Here is a 20095-nt window from a genome sequence, read left to right as displayed (position 1 = left end):
CCTTGGAAAAAACAGCGCAGGGTGGCGTTGCCATAACTGCCGTAAGCTCGCTCACCCTGCGAGCTGACGTGATTGCGAGAAGAAAGGTCGTCTTTATCATAAGGAGGCAGAGGGAAACCGTGGCCAAAGGCTCGAACGGTGGTCCCCTTTTCGCATTAAGCACCAGGTCCAAGTTCCACAAAGGTGGAAGCGGTTTCCGAGGGGGGTATAGGTTTACCAGCCCTTTGAGGAACCTGGTAACCATGGGATGGGCGAACACCGTGTGCCCTTCCTCTTCGTGTCTGAATGCCAAAATGGCAGCAAGGTGGACCTTAAACGAGGATAGTGAGAGTCCTCCTCTCTTGAGGTCCAGTAAATACTCTAATATCACAGCCATAGGCACCGAAAGGGGGTCTAGCTGTTTGGTAGAACACCATGCCGTAAAGCAAGTTCATTTCTGTTTGTAGGTCTTCCTGGTGGAAGTCCTCCTGCTACTTTCTAGGACTTGCTGCACTTCCTCCGTACATGTGCTCTCTAGGGAGCTGAGCCATGGATTAACCACACTTGTAGTCGCAGGCCTTGGGGGTGCGGATGCACTATGGACCCCTGGGCTTGCGTGAGCAGATCCGGCGCCACCGGAAGGGGCATCGGTGGCCGGTCCGACGTGCGCAGGAGTAGGGGGAACCATTGCTGTCGATCCCACGTTGGGACTATCGGGATCATTCCGGCTCCTTCCCTCCTGGCTTTCTGCAACACTTTGTGGATGAGCACTGTGGGAGAGAAAGCGTAAAGCAGGGGGCCCCTCCATGAGATCACGAAGGCGTCCCTCAGGGACCCCCGTCCCAGTCCTGCCCTGGAGCAGAATCGTGGGCACTTCTTGTTGTGCTCAGTAGCAAACAGGTCTATCTGGCGAAAAAAACCCCATGCATGAAAAATCGGTTGCAGCAGATCGGGACGGATCTGCCACTCATGCGTGAGTGCGAAAAGCCTGCTCAGCTGGTCTGCCTTCACATTGTGAGCGCCTGGTAAGTACAAGGCTTTCAAGGTTATATTGTTGGCGATGCAGCAGTTCCACAACCGGACTGCTTCTGCACATAAGGCACGGGACCGAGCTCCTCCTTGCCGATTTATATAAAACATGGTGGAGGTATTGTCTGTACTGATCCCGACTACTTTGCCTTTTATATGGTCTCGAAAGTGTCTGCAGGCGTTGAACACTGCTCTGAGCTCCAGTATATGTGTGTGCAGTGACTGCTCCGTGGAGGACCACAGCCCTTGCGTCACCTCTTCGCCCATGTGTGCTCCCCACCCTATGAGGGAGGCATCTGTAGTAAGAAAAAACCAATATGTGTGGTTGGTGGAAGGGTACCCGTTAGCAGGTTCTCGGGGTTTACCCACCATTGCAGGGATTTGCGCACCTCTGTTGTGGGCGACGCCACCCTGTGAACAGTGTGTGCTGCCGGTTTGTATACGCTCGCCAGCCAGTGCTGCATGCTGCACATGTGTAACCTGGCGTTCTGTTCTACGAACGTCGCTGCTGCCATGTGGCCCAGCAGCTGTAAGCACGTCAGAACCGGCACCGTAGGGCTGAAGGTGAAGACTTGCACGAGGGAGCCCACGGCCCGAAAGCGAGTCTCTGGTAGATACGCCCTCACTGACATAGAATTTATGCGTGCCCCTATGAACTCTATGTCCTGTGTGGGGTCTCTCTTTGATTTTGTCAGATTGACAACCAGGCTGAGCGAAGAGAACGTGCCTGCTGTGACGCATATCATGCGTAGTACCTCCTCCTTCGAGGCCCCTTTGAGTAGGCAGTCATCCGGATACTGGAATATAAATACCCCCTGTCTGAGCAGGTAGGCTGACACCACTGCCAAGGTCTTGGTGAAGACTCTGGGGGCCGAGGAGAGGCCAAACAGTAGGACCTTGTATTGAAAATGTTCTTTGCCTACCATGAAAAACCAGAGGAATCGTAGGTGAGCCGGATGAATAGTTATGTGAAAATACGCGTCTTATAAGTCGAGGGCTGCGAACCAATCTCCATCGTCTAGTGCCGTAAGTATGGAGGCGATTGTGATCATCCGAAAGCGTTGCTTGCGCAGGTACCGGTTGAGGCCTCGAAAATCTAAGATGGACCTCCCGCCTCCTGTCTTTTTCCCCGTGAGGAAGTACCTCGAGTAGAACCCTCTCCCTTGCAGTTGCTCTGGCACTCTTTCCACTGCCCCTATGAGTATGAGATGGTCTACCTCCTGCTTGAGCCTCGCTACGTGGGAGGCCTCCTGGAGGTGGGGCCTGGGTGGAGGAGGTCATGGCGGTGGGAGCGACTGGAAGGGGATGGCGTACCCCGTGGCTATGATCTCCAGCACCCATTTGTCTGTGGTGATCCTTTGCCACTGGTTATAGAATGGTCGGAGGCGATAGTGGAATAACCGCTTCGGATGACCTTGCGATGGTAGTGATGGCGCAGCCCTGGATCTGTGTGTCAAACTTGTGGCCTTTGGCCCTGCCCCGATGACGCACGGCTCAGTTGGGAACGTCGCCTGGGAGTTCTGTACTGCTGGTGCTGTTGATGTCACCCTTGCTCGTAACCCCTGTGGTACTGGGGACGCTGTTGCTGGTACTGGTACCGCAACATCCAGGGCGATCTGAACTCCCGTCCTCGAGGCCGCGTAGCCTTCTTGCATGATGGCCTTGAGCACTGGTTTCTTGCCCTCTGGAAGCGAGTCCATGAGGGAGGTTAACCTAATGTGGTTGTCGAAATTATGGTTCGCTAGATGCGCTGCGTAATTTGCCATTCGCAACAGTAGAGTGGAGGAGGAGTAGACCTTTCTGCCCAACAGCTCTAGCTTTTTGGCATGTTTGTCTGTTCCCCCACGTTGCGACGACTCCACCACCAAGGAATTTGGTTGTGGGTGGCTGAACAGGAACTCCGTGACCTTTGTCGGCATGAAGTATTTTTTTTTTTTTTTTCCCCCGCTCTTTTGTGGACAGGCGGAATAGTCGCAGGAGTCTGCCATATCATAGTGGCAGACTCCAAGATTGCGTCATCAAGCGGTATTGCTATTTTGGAGGAGGCCGGAGGTCTCAGATTTTTGAGGAGCTTATGGTGTTTCTCTTGCACCTTTGCTGTCTGGATGCCTTGCGTGAAGGCCACCCTCGTAAAACAGCTCTTGGAACTGTTTGAGATCGCCCGGAGGATGGACGTCCCCTGGGGCCGTAGCCTCATCCAGGGGGGAGAGCGAGGAACCGCTGGGGTACGTCTCTCTGGACCCTTCCGGTTCCTGCTGGTGATGGTACACCCTCTCACTAGAGGTTTGCGAGGGAAAAATCTCGGGGTTCCATAACCAGTCCCCCCTGAGATGCTTGAGTCTCTGTCCCCGGTCGCAATTGCCCTCGGGGGTACGAGATCGCCTGTGGGGATCTTTCCCTACTAGATTGCCGATGGTGTCTATGCTCCACGTGGTAGGGGCGACCATGGCAGTATAGGCACTGTTCTTGGGAAGGTGACCTAGACCACTCCCTTGGTGCATACCCTCTGCGTCTGGGGGAGGGAGATCGTCGAGACACTGGAGAGAGCGATTTTGCATAATAGTCCAGTGGTTCAAACCCCAAGAAGGGTGAAGGTGGTCCCAGCCAGGGTGAGGCTGGTTGCAAAAATGGAGAAGGGGGCTCCGGGTAGGCTAGGGGGGACCCCTGCCTTCTGGTTGGAGTCTGCAACATAAGCGGAGGGCTGTGAGAAAGCAACTCCATAGCCCTGTGCGGAGAGGGGCTGCAATGCCTCCTCTTGTGTGCAGCCTTCCCCCTCCCCTGAGGAGGTAACTCCGCCCCCTGACGTACAGGGGATCCCGGCCCCGTCCGCACCGAGCTCGGCACGCTCGAGGGCGGTGCCGCACGTGCGGTGTCCTCCGGTGCCTGCAGGCTGCGTGCCTGCGCGCTCTGCACCGCCGGTTCCCCGGGGGTCGGTGCCGCTGCCTGCGGTGCCGCCGGTACCGGCGCTTGTTTAGCCGCCGCCCTGCCTGCGGTGCGGGGTGGCTGGCTGATTATCCGAGGCTGAGCCGCTTCCACGTGGCTCTTCGTGCCGCCGCCGATCAGCTGTTGCTGCGGCTGGGGGCTGCTCGCTCCTCCCGTCCCGCTCGCTATTGTTGCCGTCAGGGATCGGGCTGGGGAGACTTTCCTCCGTTTTTCCGCTGATGGGGTGAGGGAGGCAGCTTTCCTTTTATGGGCCCCGGAGGGTCCCTCCTGCTGCGGCCGCTCCGGCCCATCTGGCTGGAGGGCTTTGTCGAAAAGCAGCATTTTAAGCCGCATCTCCCTGTCTCTCCTTGCTCTGGCTGTTAATTTAGCACAGAAGGAGCATTTCTGTGCAACATGGGACTCCCCAAGGCACCTTGTGCATAGACTGTGCCCATCAGACGCTGGCATCACCTCTCGGCAGGACTCACATTTTTTAAATCCTGAAGAGGACATTGTTGGTGAGTCTTTCAGTTGTTAAACGGGTACTTAGCACCTTCTCTGTGCTATTTTCCCCTTCTGATGGCCTGCTGCAGCAGGAGGGCTGATGGCCCTATGCTCCTGGCCTCCGGCGCTTGTTACTGGGACTGGATTGAAGCTGTCCCGCTTGTAGTTTGTTTGTTGTTGTTTTTTTTTTGGAAAAATAACAACTGGCTAACTTGCAGTAGCCTAAGTACTTGAAAAACTTTAAAGAAAAAACAGTTAAAGTCATTGAATATGCTACTTGGCCTTAGCCTAGTTCGGATTCCGTCTGCAGCCGACGGCGGTTAAGAGGAACTGGCGGGGACCAGATTGCGCACGTAGCCGGGAGCGCGCGGGGGAGTGGCGCGCACCGGCGCATGTGCGGTCCAGCAGAAACTGCTTGGAAGATCCGATCTGCGGTGCCGGGCGAGCCCGACACCTAATGTGGAGCACCCACGGGGACACTCGAAGAAGAACAGGGGTGTTTCAACTAGGGCATGAGGGTTATGGTGATGTCCAACAGTCCAGAAAAAGTGGGTAATCCAGCACCTGCCTGGTCCCAGATGTGCCAAATTAAAGGAATTTTAATACTTCTGCTAAGTCTCCCCTTTTTATTTAACCCTCATGATTCTTTTGTCATGCCTGACTTTTGTAAGTTTGAGTCAAAAGCACCTGGGTGGGGTTTTTTTTGTTTTTTTTTTTTTAAATATAAGCTTTACCAGTAAACAGCTAGCAAATTTGAACACTAAAAAATAATCATTACCCTGATTTGAGAATGTAACTTCTCATTCTTTACATCTCCTTTTATCTGCATGCAAACCAAGACAGGAAAATGTATGCTCAAACGAAATAAATAGAACAAAGGGGCAGAAAATTCCCTTACTGAAATTCATTTCTTTACAGTAGCCAGCGGATTAATGCACACTTTATAAAGGCCAAACTTGCCCAGAAAGAAACACACTGACAAAGGAATCTTATATGAGCATAAGCCAACAGTGGTGTGTTTTGTAAGATTCAGTAGCAACGTACAGGTTGCAAACTACGAGAATGTTTGAGAAAACATCACAGACAACTCAGCAAAAAAGCATTTTTAGGATTGACCTTAATGAGGACTTAAAGGGGCAGCATAAAAGATACAGCAGAAGGAAAATGAGAAGAAAACAAAGGAATATCAAAAGGAGTGGACTCACTGGTGCTGCAGAAGGGGCATGGGAAATAAAGGTCAGTCTGAGTGATGGAGAAGCTTGAAAAAAGACATCAAGCAGATTTCAATTTGGTAAGCAACGTGCTGGAAATAGAGAGATTCAAGGATAGGGTGGTGCAATCAGAGTGAGATTATGTTGGGAATGGCATTTTATATTGGGAGTTAGAGTGAAGCAAGCAAAATGTTCAAAACCTTGCAAGGAAAAGTCAGCCAGCCTTTCGCCTGCATAGCTCACATGCCTATTGAATACGGTTCATTGTCCCAAGTAGTGGTACCTAAACCACTCACAGAGAGAAAGAATCAGTCTTCTCTACAGCCTTAGCTGAAAACCAGCTTGGTTTTAGCTAAAGCTGTAGATGATCCTGCACTAAACTCCATAGGTCCCAGGTTCAAGCCTACCCAAGGGCAGGTTACATGTGACTATGGGGGGTTACTGCACTATTGTGAAGATTCACAACATTTGGTCACGTGTGCAATGTGGGGGGATGACAAAGAGAGAGAGAAAGGTGATTTACAGTAAGGACTTTTAAAATATATTTTTACTTTTTTAAAATAGAACAGGAAATATTAGAGAGGAAAATATAGGAGCTTGACTTTGGCCTTATTGAACTGAAGATGACATATGGATGAGAATGTGGTAGGTGAGATTCAAGGCTAGTGGGTTTGAACTGAAGAAGTCCGAGGGTCAGCACCACAGAAGCAACTATTAACCCTTTGCAAGAGAACAAGGACACCTGAGGTTGAAGTGTAGAGTAATTCAAGGAAAGAACCTTCAGAGACAACAACAGAAAGGAGCATTACTGTGCATCACATACAAAAATATGGCATTATAAAAAAAATGTTCTAACCATAAATTCCTATGGACTCAGAGATATAGTTAAAGGAATTATTGAGAACAAAATACACAGTAAATTGTTAAACACAAAAACGGGACTTATTTTAAAATGCAATTTTAAAATAAAATTCCATTAAGACAAACAAACTGATTCCATAAGCTTGAGCAAACGAAAAAATATTTTCGTTGAAACAAGGTGTGGATGAAGTAATAGATCAACTTCTGTTGCTGAAAGAAGTTTCTGAGCTAGACAGAGCTCTTCTTCAGGTCATTCTGGCTGATAAATTAGCGCAAAACAGAAGACTCATTGGCAATTCATTTTAGTACAATCAGACAGGCTGTTTGGGATTTGTAATAAACTTGAGCCCACGGCTTTTGGTGGTCAGAGTTTCACTACCTCTGATAATTTGGGATTAACATTGGTATATAACCATCTAGCCACATTTTCAACAGTCTTCTGAGAAGCCCAGTAAAAATGTAAACCATGCTGATGGAATTCAACACCATGTTTCTTCCCGGACAAGAACTGCTACACAAATTAAAGACACTAAACATCTTTGCAAATAGGAAAAAACTTTCTATTGCATCAGAAATCCTTTTCAGATTAAACCCTTCATCCAGAACATTTTATAAAAGGAAATGTACAACATCCATCTTTGGGAAAATCCACTTAAGCGCTTTTCCTTATCTTATTCATCGAAATTGTTATTTAATAAGCTTAAAGATTGTGAATTATTGCACAACTGACTTGCTCTAAAGTAACCACACTTTCCCCTAAGCAAGCCATTTTACACAGGTATGTCAATCTCCAAACATTTAGCAGTTAAAGACAAATATACAGATTATGCATCCACTTGGATGATTTTTAACAGATAGAAAATCATATTGCAATTATAACAACTCCTCACATGATTGAATCTTCTTGTGAAGGCAACTGCATTTGGTGCAGAACTGTACTTCTCTCTCTTATTCCAACCACAACTTGACAATTCCTGGAATATGAAGATGACAGTTTATAATATTTACACTTTGAGTGCCATCAGCATGCTTTGTACAATAAAATGACAGGTATGGCTCTATCCATTTCAAGGTACGCAACCTTCATTTTGACAATGAAATGCAATAATGTACTGAGGTAACAACTATGCAGTTATATTTTTTCAGAATTGCTTTTCTATGTCTGATAAAATTGCATCTTTTGAGTTGAATATAAAAAAAAGACGACAAGTGGAAAAACCTCATCATTTACTAAGAAAATAACATTCCCAAACTTTCAAAGTTAGATTTTAGGTTTCAATTACAGTTGAATTCAGGGTTTGGCATATTTTTGTTTTGTTGTTCTGTGAAATGGATGAAATAATGTAATAGCAATTTAGTGAGTTTTAAGATTTAAACTTCTAGTTTTAGATTTACATGCAACCTGGAAGAGCACAGAAGGATGACATTTAGGGTGTTTTATACAAGGTTCACTGAATGTCAAATTTTACTGAAAAAAAAATTTGATATGCATCAACAGCTTTTTATATACCTAATCCAATGTGTTTCATTAAACCACACTATTTTTTTTTTAATTTAGTAACAAAACTGAGGGAGCCATCATCTCCTCTTGTGTCTATTTGTTCTTATTTGAGAGACTGCTTGACTTCCAGCATTGAAATTTAGAACCATTAGCATCGTATTTAGCCCAGAATGTAATGTCATTTTTCAGAACTATCAAGTTATAATTCTTTCCTTAATATCTCCACCACAAAATACCACCATGTTTGTATAGGGGAAAATGCTGCTCTCTCATCATTTATCTACAATTAACTCTAAAGGAGCAGCTCTTGTTACAATTTCAAACACCAGTAATTATACACTTCCTTCTTGTCGACATGTCTCAACATACATGCAGCACATAAAGTAAGGCAAAAATCCAACACACTGTGAATGAGATTTTCAATCTGCACACTGTTGCACATGCTCTATCCTTTACATACAGGAATGTGGGGTCATACACATGCAAAGAGTTTGTCTGCAGGAATACTCAATACTTGCATTTTGACAATATGGCCATAGTGCCACTGGAGAAAAACTGCAGCTCCTTCCCATTGTATTATTTGGGAAAAGTTTGTACTAAAAATAAAGCAATATAACAATGGGGCACAACTGCAATTCCCCTCTCTGATCTTAAACATGTATTCATTTACATGTTATGCAGATTATATATACTAGAACCTACTTTGCTGGAGCTATCATCTAGTCATATACTACAAGATACAGTGCATTTATGGACATGATTACAGTGGTTTGGTGGATTTTGCTGCAGCTCTCTGGAGTGAGAAAACAAGTCAAGCTTCTTTCCCTTGTGTAAAAATTCCAATTAGATGACCTAATTAGCAAAGTGCTTTTATTTGTTTCAATTTATTAATGTGCACTGAGCCCTTTAAATACTTGGACAGTTTTAACGCAGCAGTCATTAATCAAACCATGCACTACTCCATGCTTCCAATTGGCTTCTATTTTACGGGTACAACAAAAGTAACACATAATTGTGATACAGTGCGTAAATCACAATCATACTGAGGATGCCTCCTCAGCCCCACATGTCCCCAGCAACCATCTCCCACCCCAGGAAGCACTGACTGTAACAGATGTGATACCGCACTGCATACTGTTAATGTAACGAGTGATCACAAATAGTTCTGAAATGAATCTTTGAGATTACCAATTTTAACTTTTCTTATTGTTTGCTAAGAGATACACAATGCCTTTAGAAGTAGAATTGAATACCCCCAGCTGTGAAACTTAGTGGAAAATAAGGTGTTTTTCTAACTACTGATCAAAATCCCTTATTCCTGCTGTGGCAATCATTTATATTCCAAATGAGGAAGTGATCCAGGAATGCATTACATGCATATTCTCCAGAGCTAAGTTTGTCAACAAGTAGGAAGTACTTGTGGTCAGAAGATAGGATCTCTAATGGTAATATGAGTAAAAGAAGGAAAACTTTGGGACACATTCATGCAGTCAGTTGGAATGCATACAAGATCTTCTAAGAAGAATCAAGGTGAGTAAACCACTTTTGTTAAATGCTCCGTGTGAAAGTCTCCATCTGGAATCCATTTTATTTGTGCATCTTTGCTGTCCAACAGAGGCCAGCTCACTCCAGACTTTTCTTTATAGATAAAGAGCTGGAACTAAATTTGGATAACCTCTCCTTTGGGAAACTGGTTCTACTGTCAGAATGGGAAGTAATGGATCTACTGTCTTTCAAAACCAACTGGGTCATTTTTGAAATAGAGTTTATGTCTGCAATACAATGATATTTTGGGAGCTTTTCAGACTCAAAGGTCTTTGCTTTTCTATCATAAAAACCAATCTTTCTGCAATGGAGCTCTTTCACATGAGCAGATGCCTGGGTTGAAGAATACAGAAAGACAGATATCTGCCAGTCAGACAGGAATCTGATACTTCTCCCAATGGTGAGTTTGTGCATTTGTTGGAACTTAATGATTGCCCAAACTCCTACCAGAACTTTCCTCCCAAGAAAACCCTATTTCCATATTTTACAATGTTTGGTATCACACCTCCTCTGTTGATTCTGCAGGATCAATGTAGACAACAAATGGAACTTCCTGAAATCCTTTTATGTACCCTACAGAAGAAAAGATGTCCCTTCCTTTTCTGAATTTCTACCACACACCTTTCCCAGTCTCTCTCACCTTTTGAGTTGCAGAAAAAATGCAACCCCCAGGTCATTCTGTTCACTTGTATCCTCTCCGGCTAGGAGTCACAGGTGTCCCAATAATTGCACTAGATATATTTGACAAGGTGGACAATGTGACTGAACCCACAGTGGCATTTTCCTCGGAGAATGATGTGACCAATTTCATGTTAAGAAAGGCTGCCTCTAAGTTTCAGAGGGAGCAGTCCTCCAAAGCATGTTAGATTTATTCAAGCAGAATAGGTGGCCAGAAAGAAGAGATTCACCTGTAGTTTAATTATCCCTGCCTAAAGAAAATTCTGTTTTCCTGTCCTCTTTGTCAATGGGGAAGGGAAATAACCCAATCGATGGACATGACCATTTCTTTTGTCTCAGCAGTCACATCCATGGTATCTGCTCCAACCAATAGATAAGAATTTTTTTTTTGTCATGTGCTCATGAAGAAGGAAACTATATTTGTGCATGGAGATCAAACTTTAGAGTTAAAGGCTCTTCTACAGAAATGCCAGAAGAACAGTGATCTTAGACAATGCTGAGCTATATCCAAGACAGAGGCCCAAAGAGCTAATAATGAACAACTGCCTCCTTCGTAAGAGTACAGGAGTGCATGATAGTGTGAAAGCCCGGAAGCTATTAAGCATGAAGACCGCTGACACAATGGAAATCCTTAACTGAGTAGGACAGACCATACCTCCCAACACTTAATACAACTAAAGCAGAACACGTCCTGCTCTCAACAGCCTGTGAGGCTGTGGGGGAAGGGTATCATGGCTGCACAGGGTGGTTGTATAGTTGCAGAGGAAATTGTTCCTGCAGCTCCTGTTCTGTAGCGATGCCTGAGTTTGGCTCCCTGCTCCAGAGGCTGGATCTGGCCCCTGGTGTGTGGGTTTACAGTGCTGCTCAGTCCCACTTCAAGTAGGGCAGGGGATTTTGTGGGTCAAAGCATAAGAGTCCCATAAAACCCAGGACGGCTGGGAACTATGGTATTTTGCTGTAATTTATTAAAAGCTATTGTACATCAACCACAATTTCCACAGACATCAACATGGAACATGCCACTAATTAGAAAATAAGCTACACGAGATAAGGCCTCCCAAAATTTAGGCCAAGTTAAAAAAAAAATAAGTTAGTTGATGGAGTAACTGCATGAGATAGCACTGACACTGGCATAAAACATCAACAACAGAAAATACCAGCAATGGACGAAGCGATATTAAAATTTTGAGCTAAATGCAGCTAACACCAGAGCAGTCAGTGGCAGAAGAACTCCTTTGTCTATTCAGATAGTTTTAAGACACAAAAATTCCTTAGGTTCATATGCAGCATCTGCAATGGAAATGCTAGCATCACTAAGTCTTTCCATGACCTTTGCTTGGGTCACATTCCACTTGGCCTCAGACGTTTTCCAGCACCACAGAGTGGGTTTATGGGAGACAGAAAGGATTCCCCAGATGAAATGAATCCCATTTTTCTACTCTTCTATCAGATAGGGTAATATAATCTTCACTCTGTTTATGCGCTTTGGGTAGAAAAAATGAAGCACTCAACTGATGTATGTTTCTGGGAACCACTCATTTTTATTTTCACTATCTCCTTTTAATCACCTATTTAATTTACATTCAGGCATATTGTTATTACTATGTAAACTAGAAAAATAGCAATAAGGCATGAAATGTAACTCATATGGAAAACTTACAACCTACGAAAAGTCAAACTGGCCTATCAGTGCACAAAAAAAGCATATTATTTGTCACTGAAGCCCAAAGACAAATTGGACAAACACCACCAATTGCGTTTTTCACCTAGTTAAGAGTTAGAACTTTATATTCAACCACAGATGTTTTACATTCAGAAAACAATGCAAAAGGAAGATTCGGAAAGACTGTTTTATCATTACTTGACTGTGTTTAATTCTAACAGCTTTCCCCAAACACACCATTATTATATAGTTATCCTCAATGTTTTAAAACCATCTGCTTCAAAGCTTTGTAAGAAGTGCCAAGTCGAGATAGAGTATATGTGTTCTCCAGTTCCAGAAATTATGTTTGCCAGATGACATCACAAAATCTTGACCCTCTGAATTTAAAATTAGAAGGGGGCGGGGGAAAACCATGAACTACTCACCTCTGGCTGAATAGCTTTGAATACTGGAACATCCATTAGTGTTATCTGACCCTGAAATAAAAAGGTATACATTACAGTCAAAATTTATTTTCTTTGCCTTTAAAATCCTATATTAGATGTCAGCTATGTTTGTTTTGCTCTGTCGCATTTTGTTATTTCACTATAATTATGCAGGACATACCAGCTATCATGAATCTGTTACCAACAGATAGATATCCTTGCTATTACCACCAAAACAGACTGCATACCCAAAGTGTAAATTAATGGTAAGTATTTTACATCTATCCAATTGAACAAAATCCTATGTACAAGCAAGTATGTTGTTCTGGTTAACCTAATCCTGCATTTGAGAGTCATGATTTAAAATATATAAGCTATAAGGTCAACTACAGAAAGACTTCTAAAGATTGCCAAGAAAGAACTTTCAAATCCTGAAAAATCTCACTCTCTCAATGCTTTAAACAGCCTTCTCTAATCCATATCCATAGCTTTTGAAACATTCCTGCAGCTCATTAATCAAATCTATGTTTTATATGGCATCCTTCAATTTAGTACCTGTTTATATGCCAAGAACTAGGAAACAAAACAACTATCTTCATTCCCATTAGCTAGAATTAATAAACAGTGGTTGACTTTTGTTTGCGTGTTTAACAAGGGAGCTGTGGTTCTGTGTAAGAACAACTATGGATAGAGCTGGGTTGTGTATTTAGTTTTCAGCATTGAATTCCATGGCAACATATAATCTCTCTTCAAGCAGTGAGTTTCATATAGTTTTTATCTTGGTCCCTTAAAAACTTCATCTCTTGTGTTCAAGAAGAAGCCTGGCTCAAAAGCTTGTCTTTCACCAACATAAGTTGGTGCAATAAAAAAAAATATTACCTCACCATCCTCCTATCTCTAATATCCTAGGACCAACAAGGATAAACATATACTACATACCTAATACTTGTTAACAATTTCACAATTCCAGGAAGACTTGGTTGTCATGGGAGGTCCTCGCTGGAAAACTAGAGAGCTTGCCCAGATATGGACACTAATCTTAGAATGATTTGAGCTCTAGGACAGTTACTAACAGACTATATTCAAAGTAAGCCAATTCAGAGGAACAAGCACAATATCCCCACAAGTCAGCTGTTGTTAGATACAATGCATAGCAATCTAACTGTCACAGCAATATTTCAGGGCACAGCTTCACGCTTAGATATGAGTTGCAGTAGTGGAGTCTGCATATCACCAGCATGTGAATCTCAGTGGCAAGTTCTATGGCCAGTACATTGGTTACATCTACTTACCTGCCACAGAAGACGTGCATTTTTGCCACACAGTTATTTTTGCCACAAGAGATATTCAGGAATCCATCAGAATTGAATATAAGATGACAGCCAACTCAATCTCAAAGCCAGATGCTGTCAACAGCAGGAATATTATAAAAATGCAAAGTCCTTCCTTCTCGTTTACAAATCGCACTCTCACTCTTATCTAGGCTTAGTTGCTCTTCCTCCTAATACTGATTTTGGGCAAACACTAGGAATCCCATGTTTGCTTCAGAATTTAATGTTTCTAGAAAATTATGTACATTTCATTTTTGAGAGCTTTACAGGAATAAACGAGACTAAACCCAAATTACACTCATTTGAATACTTTAAAAGACAAACAAAAACACCCAAAAAACCCCCCAATAAAACAGAGTTTTCAAACTGCAAGTCCCAACTCCGTTTTAACTCAAGTTTTCCTGTATAACTGATACATTACTATAGAACCAGTTGGACAACAGTTTTCCAGCTGCCTTTAGTCTGACATTTATCAGTGTGCCAAATCACTAAAAATATTTAAGAACCTTTTAAAAGTTATTATAAAAAGTTAATTCCCAAGCTGTCTTAACACTCAGTCAAAAATTTATGAATGTAATCAAGTAGTAAGAATGTTTTTGTTCCTTCATGACAGCAGATGTTAAATTGCATGCTGAAGGGACATCAGACTGACCTAGCCTCAGAAGTTCATTTAAAAAGGCAATGAATAATAGAACAAAGTTTTCTGAAACAAAATACTCTCTCTCACCATCCTACTGAAAAACTGCCTATATAGTTGTTAAATTATATTTCAGGGGAAACTGTCATGCTGATCAAACCCAATGAAATTCTTAACTACCTAGGAATATCACATACAAACATGATGTCTACTTGTAAATTGCTAATTTTTATCATTAATCTCATTTTAATTTTATTTCTAATTTTAACTATGGTGTTTACTGGTGTGTTTACATCTTGTCATTTTCATTATTGAACACTACAATTATTTTTCCCTCCTTAAAACTATCAAGCAGGCTTCCCAACAGATTTTTAGGTTTTCTGGCAGTTCAAATATATTTGGGGCGGAGTGGGGGGGAGCGATTTTTATTCAGGTCAGCCCAAAAATCAATTTTTGTCAATTGGACAAATTATGAAATTGAAAATATTTTGAGTTAGGTCAAAATTAAACATTTTTGTTTCCACATACCTCAGTCATTTCATTTTTATTTCAGGTATTCTGACAAAGAGAAGAACCAGACTAATACAACAGTCAGGGAAGCAAAAGGAGGGATGAAGAGGCAGCAGCAGCCTGCCTTATAACTTTGAGCTCAGCAGGGAGGGAACTCACCTGGGTCATGGGAGACCCCAATTCAATTATCCTCCAGTCCCTCATGACCTAATAGCCTTAATCAAGAACCAACTACAAAGGTAAGAGCCCATTTCTCCTCTTCATTCCTGGAGAGGGGAAGGCACCAAACTGGCAATTTTATTGATAAAGCTTGGACCTGACCTGATTAGAGCATCATTAGTATCAAAAATATAAAAGTTCCAGGGGTGAAAGTAATATGGAGATCTGCTTGGCTGATAAATTGCTGCAGTGTGGGCTATTTGGTGATGACAGTGAATGCAAACTCAGGCTGGGAACCAGAGTCATCTGTGCCACAGACCTGTCATGTTGCATCGGTGCAGCAGGTCGTGCCATTTCCTCTGTGCTGAACCACCTTATGAGGAGTACCCACAGGGACACACCTCGAAGAAGAGCTTTCTCTGCTATATCCTTCCCTTTCAGTTTGATGAGAAACAATCACCTTCTATGCTCATGTGGTGGCACAACCATACTTTTATCCTGATTTAAGTTATGATTAGATGAAGCTGCGTACCAGATTTGGTGGTCTTATCTTTTAGTGTTTAGGAGGAGTTATTGAACAAATGGACTCAGAGGGGACAGACAGATGCAAAGTTTCAAAATATATAGTAGATTAGAAATTGTGTGCACACAATGTCCTACCCTAAATGGAGTTTCCTGAACAGTTCAGTTTCACCACACTGAATTTAAAAAAAAGTTAACTACAAAGATTTTGAGAGCAAATATGAAGGCATTAAAAGTTAAAATGCTATTGGGGCCTAATTTAACAAACTATATCAGATTCAAGCCAAGGTCCTCACCATATGCCTTCAGCAATCTTCCTAATCAAAACTTCTAGTCAGGACCTTTGTCCTAGAATACTTCCTCTGTCACTTCAGGTGCTGTGAATGTGATAGCCACATGGAGAAGGGGTATCTTGGGATATTTATCCCCCCCCTTTTTTCTCCTCTCTCTCTCTCTAAAATAGTATCATTCCTCCTCTACATAAATATCTTCAGATGGGATTCAGGAGACAGTGTATGGAGAAGGATATTCCCTGTTGCTTTTTGCTCATCTGCTTGGACTATTCATGCCTGCTTGATGACTGATTACTGCTTCATTTGCATTTAAGCATGACACTCGTTCCTTCGGTACCATCATAAGGAGAAATCTTATAACTTCGCATACAACATCACCACAGATGCTTTACCAGGACAACAATGACCAGCCAATGAGGAGTTTTTGGATTATCCCTCAAAGGCATATTTTGTGCCAAGATTATTACAATAGTGCATTGGATAGATTTTTGCTCCTGTATTCCTATTACCCTTTCCTCTAAAGAAAACTAAAAATGAAGAGCCCACTAACGACCAAACTGATTGAAGATTCTGAAATAATGTTTACATTGGCGCTTCATAATCAGAGGTAAGCATGCCAACTGCAAACAAATTCAGATCAGTTTTCATCCTCTCATTAAAATGAAGAAAGCCGATATTTCTTACCGTAACATGGTCAGAACTAAACTAAAACCCTACCAACTTAAGCATTTTTGGACTATTAAATTATATTACATATGGAAAGAACCTGAGCTGTATTACTAAAAGGCTTGGGGGCAATCTAGCCTAAATATATGTACGGAAGAAATCAAAAAGGGCCCTCTTTTTGAACCCCCGTAAGTGGAGAAACAGGATTGAAAGAGGAACAAAAGAGCTGCCAAAAGTATAAGTGTTCTCACAAAAAAGTTCACTTGAATACTTACAGCATATTCTTCTGGTGTAACCTTGAGAACATCGAATACCACTGCATCAAAGCTTTTCTTCAGTTCAGCAGAACCTTTATCACTTAAGGATTCAGAGCTGCTACTCTTCTGTCAAAATAAAAAAGTTAACATTGATACAGTTCTCTTTTCAAATGAAGAGAGAAAAGATTTATTTACAATTGTCTTTGTTTCATGAAACTTTTCTATAACACAAATTATGCTTGGACCAAAGAATCTGTAGAATATTAGGGTCTAGCCAAAACCCCATTGAAACCTGAGAAACTTACTTGGCCTCAGTGGACTCTAGATGACGCTCTTAGGCTATGTCCACACTATGAGATAAATTCTAATTTAAGGCAGTTAGCTTGATTGTACCAAGTGACTGTCTTCACTGTAAAATACCATTAGCTTGATTTAGGGAGCACTAATATTGATAGCATATCATTGGAAACAGGTGGGTGTAGTGTCACATTTGAATTTATCAGTTCAAATGAAGGCTAGCATGGAAGCAACATGTCTTTTAATTGAATTCATTAGCCTCCAGAGGCTGACTAGCGCTGTTGCACCTGGCTCCCAACTGCCCGCCACTTGCGGGAGCCAGGAAACTGACCAGCACAGCAGCCCTGGTCAGTTTCCTGCCTCCTGCAAGTGGCAGGGAGCCAAGAAACTGCAGGCACTGCTACGCTTCCAGCTGCCCTCCACTCATGGAAGCTAGGCAACTGAGCAGTGCAGCACCTGGCTTCCCTGGTGTGCCTGGCTCTCAGCTCCTCTGAGCCAGGCGCAGCAGTGCTGGTCAGTTTCCCAGATCCCCCAAACTGCAGGGACTTGGAAACCAGGCAGCAAGGTAAGCACTGCCAGCTTTGGGGGTGCAGCAGGGCCTACAGGGACACTACAGAACACAGGGCTGAGGGAACTGTGGAATAGATTGTCACAGTGCACTGCTGCAACAAACAATGTCTGGCCACTCTAGCCTGGTAGCACTAACTTGACTGTGTGGACTTTGTGGGAAATGAGGATACTCAAAATCAAATTTATAAAACAGTTATAAAATCAAATTTATCTGATAGTGTAGACATAAGCCTTTATGTGCAGTATTTACATAGAGATTAAATTCAAAATCTCTCTTACTCAAGGCAAAAAAGTTATTTCTACTAGTTTCACATTTTAAAAAAAATCACCACTGAAAAGGGTGAATAGATCCAACATTTGCTCAGGAAAGAGCTAACACTGAAATAAAATTATAGTTACAGGTAAAGATTAAGACAATATGTCAGCTATCCTTACTCCTTTTGTAAGCACTAAAATCACTGCAAATGCAAAACAACACCGATATTTTTTGACTATTTGGATATTTTTGAAATTATTGGGTTGGTAGTAAAAGTAAGAGACCGTAAATTAGTTTCCCCCTCTCACATTTGAAAAGATACCACAAGTCTAAAAATTACAATCAAGATTCTTGATATTAGATACACAAACTCTCACAGTGGACGGAAACTGAGATGTTGCCTCCTTTCCCTCCTCCATCCCTCCAATTCTCTATATTTGTTTTTCTGCCTTTTTCTGCCACACTCTCAATTTTGAGAGGGAGGTGGGAGGGCACGTCAAAATACAAAAAGGAAACAAACTATAAGTGTACTTGCTAAATGCAACACATTTCATGAACAATAGATATTTTACGCAGTATTTGGTATACGTAGTTACCCTGGACGTACAATAAACTGTGGGTTCTGAGCGGGAAGCTAGGTTCTTCCCTTCTCAGGAATTATCACTAATAATAATGGTTCTGGAAGCCAAACCTTTGCTGTATTCAAATTATAATTTTAGGGCATGTCTACACTTTGGGGCGTGGTGGGGGAAACCAACCCAGTTAGGGTTAATCTTCCAGAGTTCAATTTACATGTCTGGTAAAATACGAAAAAAAAACCAAAACAAAACCCGCTCTCTCGGGGTTGGCTATTGCGAGGAGTAAGGGAGGTCAACAAGAGAAATGCTCCCTTCGACCATCCTTGCCAAAAACAGTCAGGTAAGTAGATTTCTGACACATCGATTCCAGGTATGCAAGTGCTGTAGATAGAGTTGTATATCTGAAGTCAACTTTCAAGTCTGATGTAGACGTACCCTCAGCAACCAGTGCAGCAATACCAGTGCTAGCAGTTACATAAGCACAGTGCAAACGATAGGTGATGTTCTCATCTTGCCATGAAATCCAGAGCAAGCAGTATCTGTTACTATTATAATTGGTTATACCCACAGACAGATAGATACTGGGACACCTGGGAATGGAGTGATCTAATCCTGCTGAAATTTTAAATAATGCAATCTTCTCTGTTTATAAAGAACCACTGGAGCAGAAAAGCACAATTATCACTGTTACAATAAGTACTACATTACTGTAACTCTAACCTCTTTCCAACATCTGCATCAGTGAAACCAGATTTGCATCTTCAGTTACCCGATGTGCTTCAGATTTTTAAATATTAAATATTTTGTGACTCCTGCACAGTTCGAAGTGACAGCTTTAATTAGTCCAAAGCTCTGAGCTATCCTGCACACCAAACACTAAGGGGTGAGGGACATAAAAACCAAGGCTACGTCTACACTACGAAACAGTCAAATCTGTTAAAGTCTACTTTGCAACACTGGATTTTATAAAGTTAAAGTTGGGTATCTGCAACTCCCTACAAAGTCAACTTAAAGTGTCCCCACTAAATTAGGAAAGTTTGACTGTTGCAGTAGTGCATTATGGGAACCTATCCCACAGTTCCCTCAGCTCTGCTGCATTCTGCCTTTTTCCTGCTGGTGCTCCATGGTGGAAAAAAAATGGTTGTGTGATGTCATCTTCCCATACTGCATTGCCCTCATACCCCTCCCTTTGAAAAACAGCCATTTTTCAGAAGTCTCTTTCCCCAATGAGAGAAATTGTTTGAGTCGTCCACATTATGGACTTGTTAACCAAATGTGTTCCGAGAGCACTCGCTGTCATCTTCCCAGACTGCATTGTCCTCACTCCCCTCCCACTGAAAGCAAATGGTAATTTTTTTTCAGAAGGAAATAAGGAAAAGTAAGGAATCCCAGGGCAAAGAAGACCATGACTGAACCATGTGAATGGATTGCTCAACTAGTTGTACCCCAGTGAAAGAACACTGGAAGAATCTGGATCTATTTAAATAGGGAAAAGAGAAAACAATATAATTCCCAGAGAAGGAAAGTAGGGAATCCCAAGGGAAAGAAAGTCAAACAAGCAGTGGGCTTCAGAAGCTGAAGCACCCTTTGAAAATGTGTACCATGACTGTACCATGTCAACAGGTACTTGAGGTTTTCCCCCAGTGAAAGAACACCTTTCACAAGGCAGGGAACCTTCAATCCCACGTTTATGATAACAGT

General features: G+C 42.6%; 1 protein-coding gene across 4 annotated transcripts in view; it reads right to left on the bottom strand.

Moving 5' to 3' along the window:
• Positions 1-20095, bottom strand: part of RALGPS2 (Ral GEF with PH domain and SH3 binding motif 2) — a 149544-nt gene that overhangs the window by 97443 nt on the left and 32006 nt on the right. For all 4 annotated transcript variants that reach the window (XM_075002520.1, XM_075002519.1, XM_075002518.1 and 1 more), the window contains 3 exons: positions 16712-16819; positions 12319-12369; positions 7397-7480 (listed from right to left, as the gene is read on the bottom strand). In XM_075002520.1, the coding sequence (XP_074858621.1) occupies positions 7397-7480; positions 12319-12369; positions 16712-16819 (243 nt within the window). The remainder of the gene's footprint in view (positions 1-7396; positions 7481-12318; positions 12370-16711; positions 16820-20095) is intronic.

The sequence above is a fragment of the Carettochelys insculpta genome, chromosome 9, assembly GCF_033958435.1.
Source record: "Carettochelys insculpta isolate YL-2023 chromosome 9, ASM3395843v1, whole genome shotgun sequence".
Lineage (NCBI taxonomy): Eukaryota > Metazoa > Chordata > Testudines > Carettochelyidae > Carettochelys > Carettochelys insculpta.
This window is presented reverse-complemented; position numbering and strand designations above follow the sequence as displayed.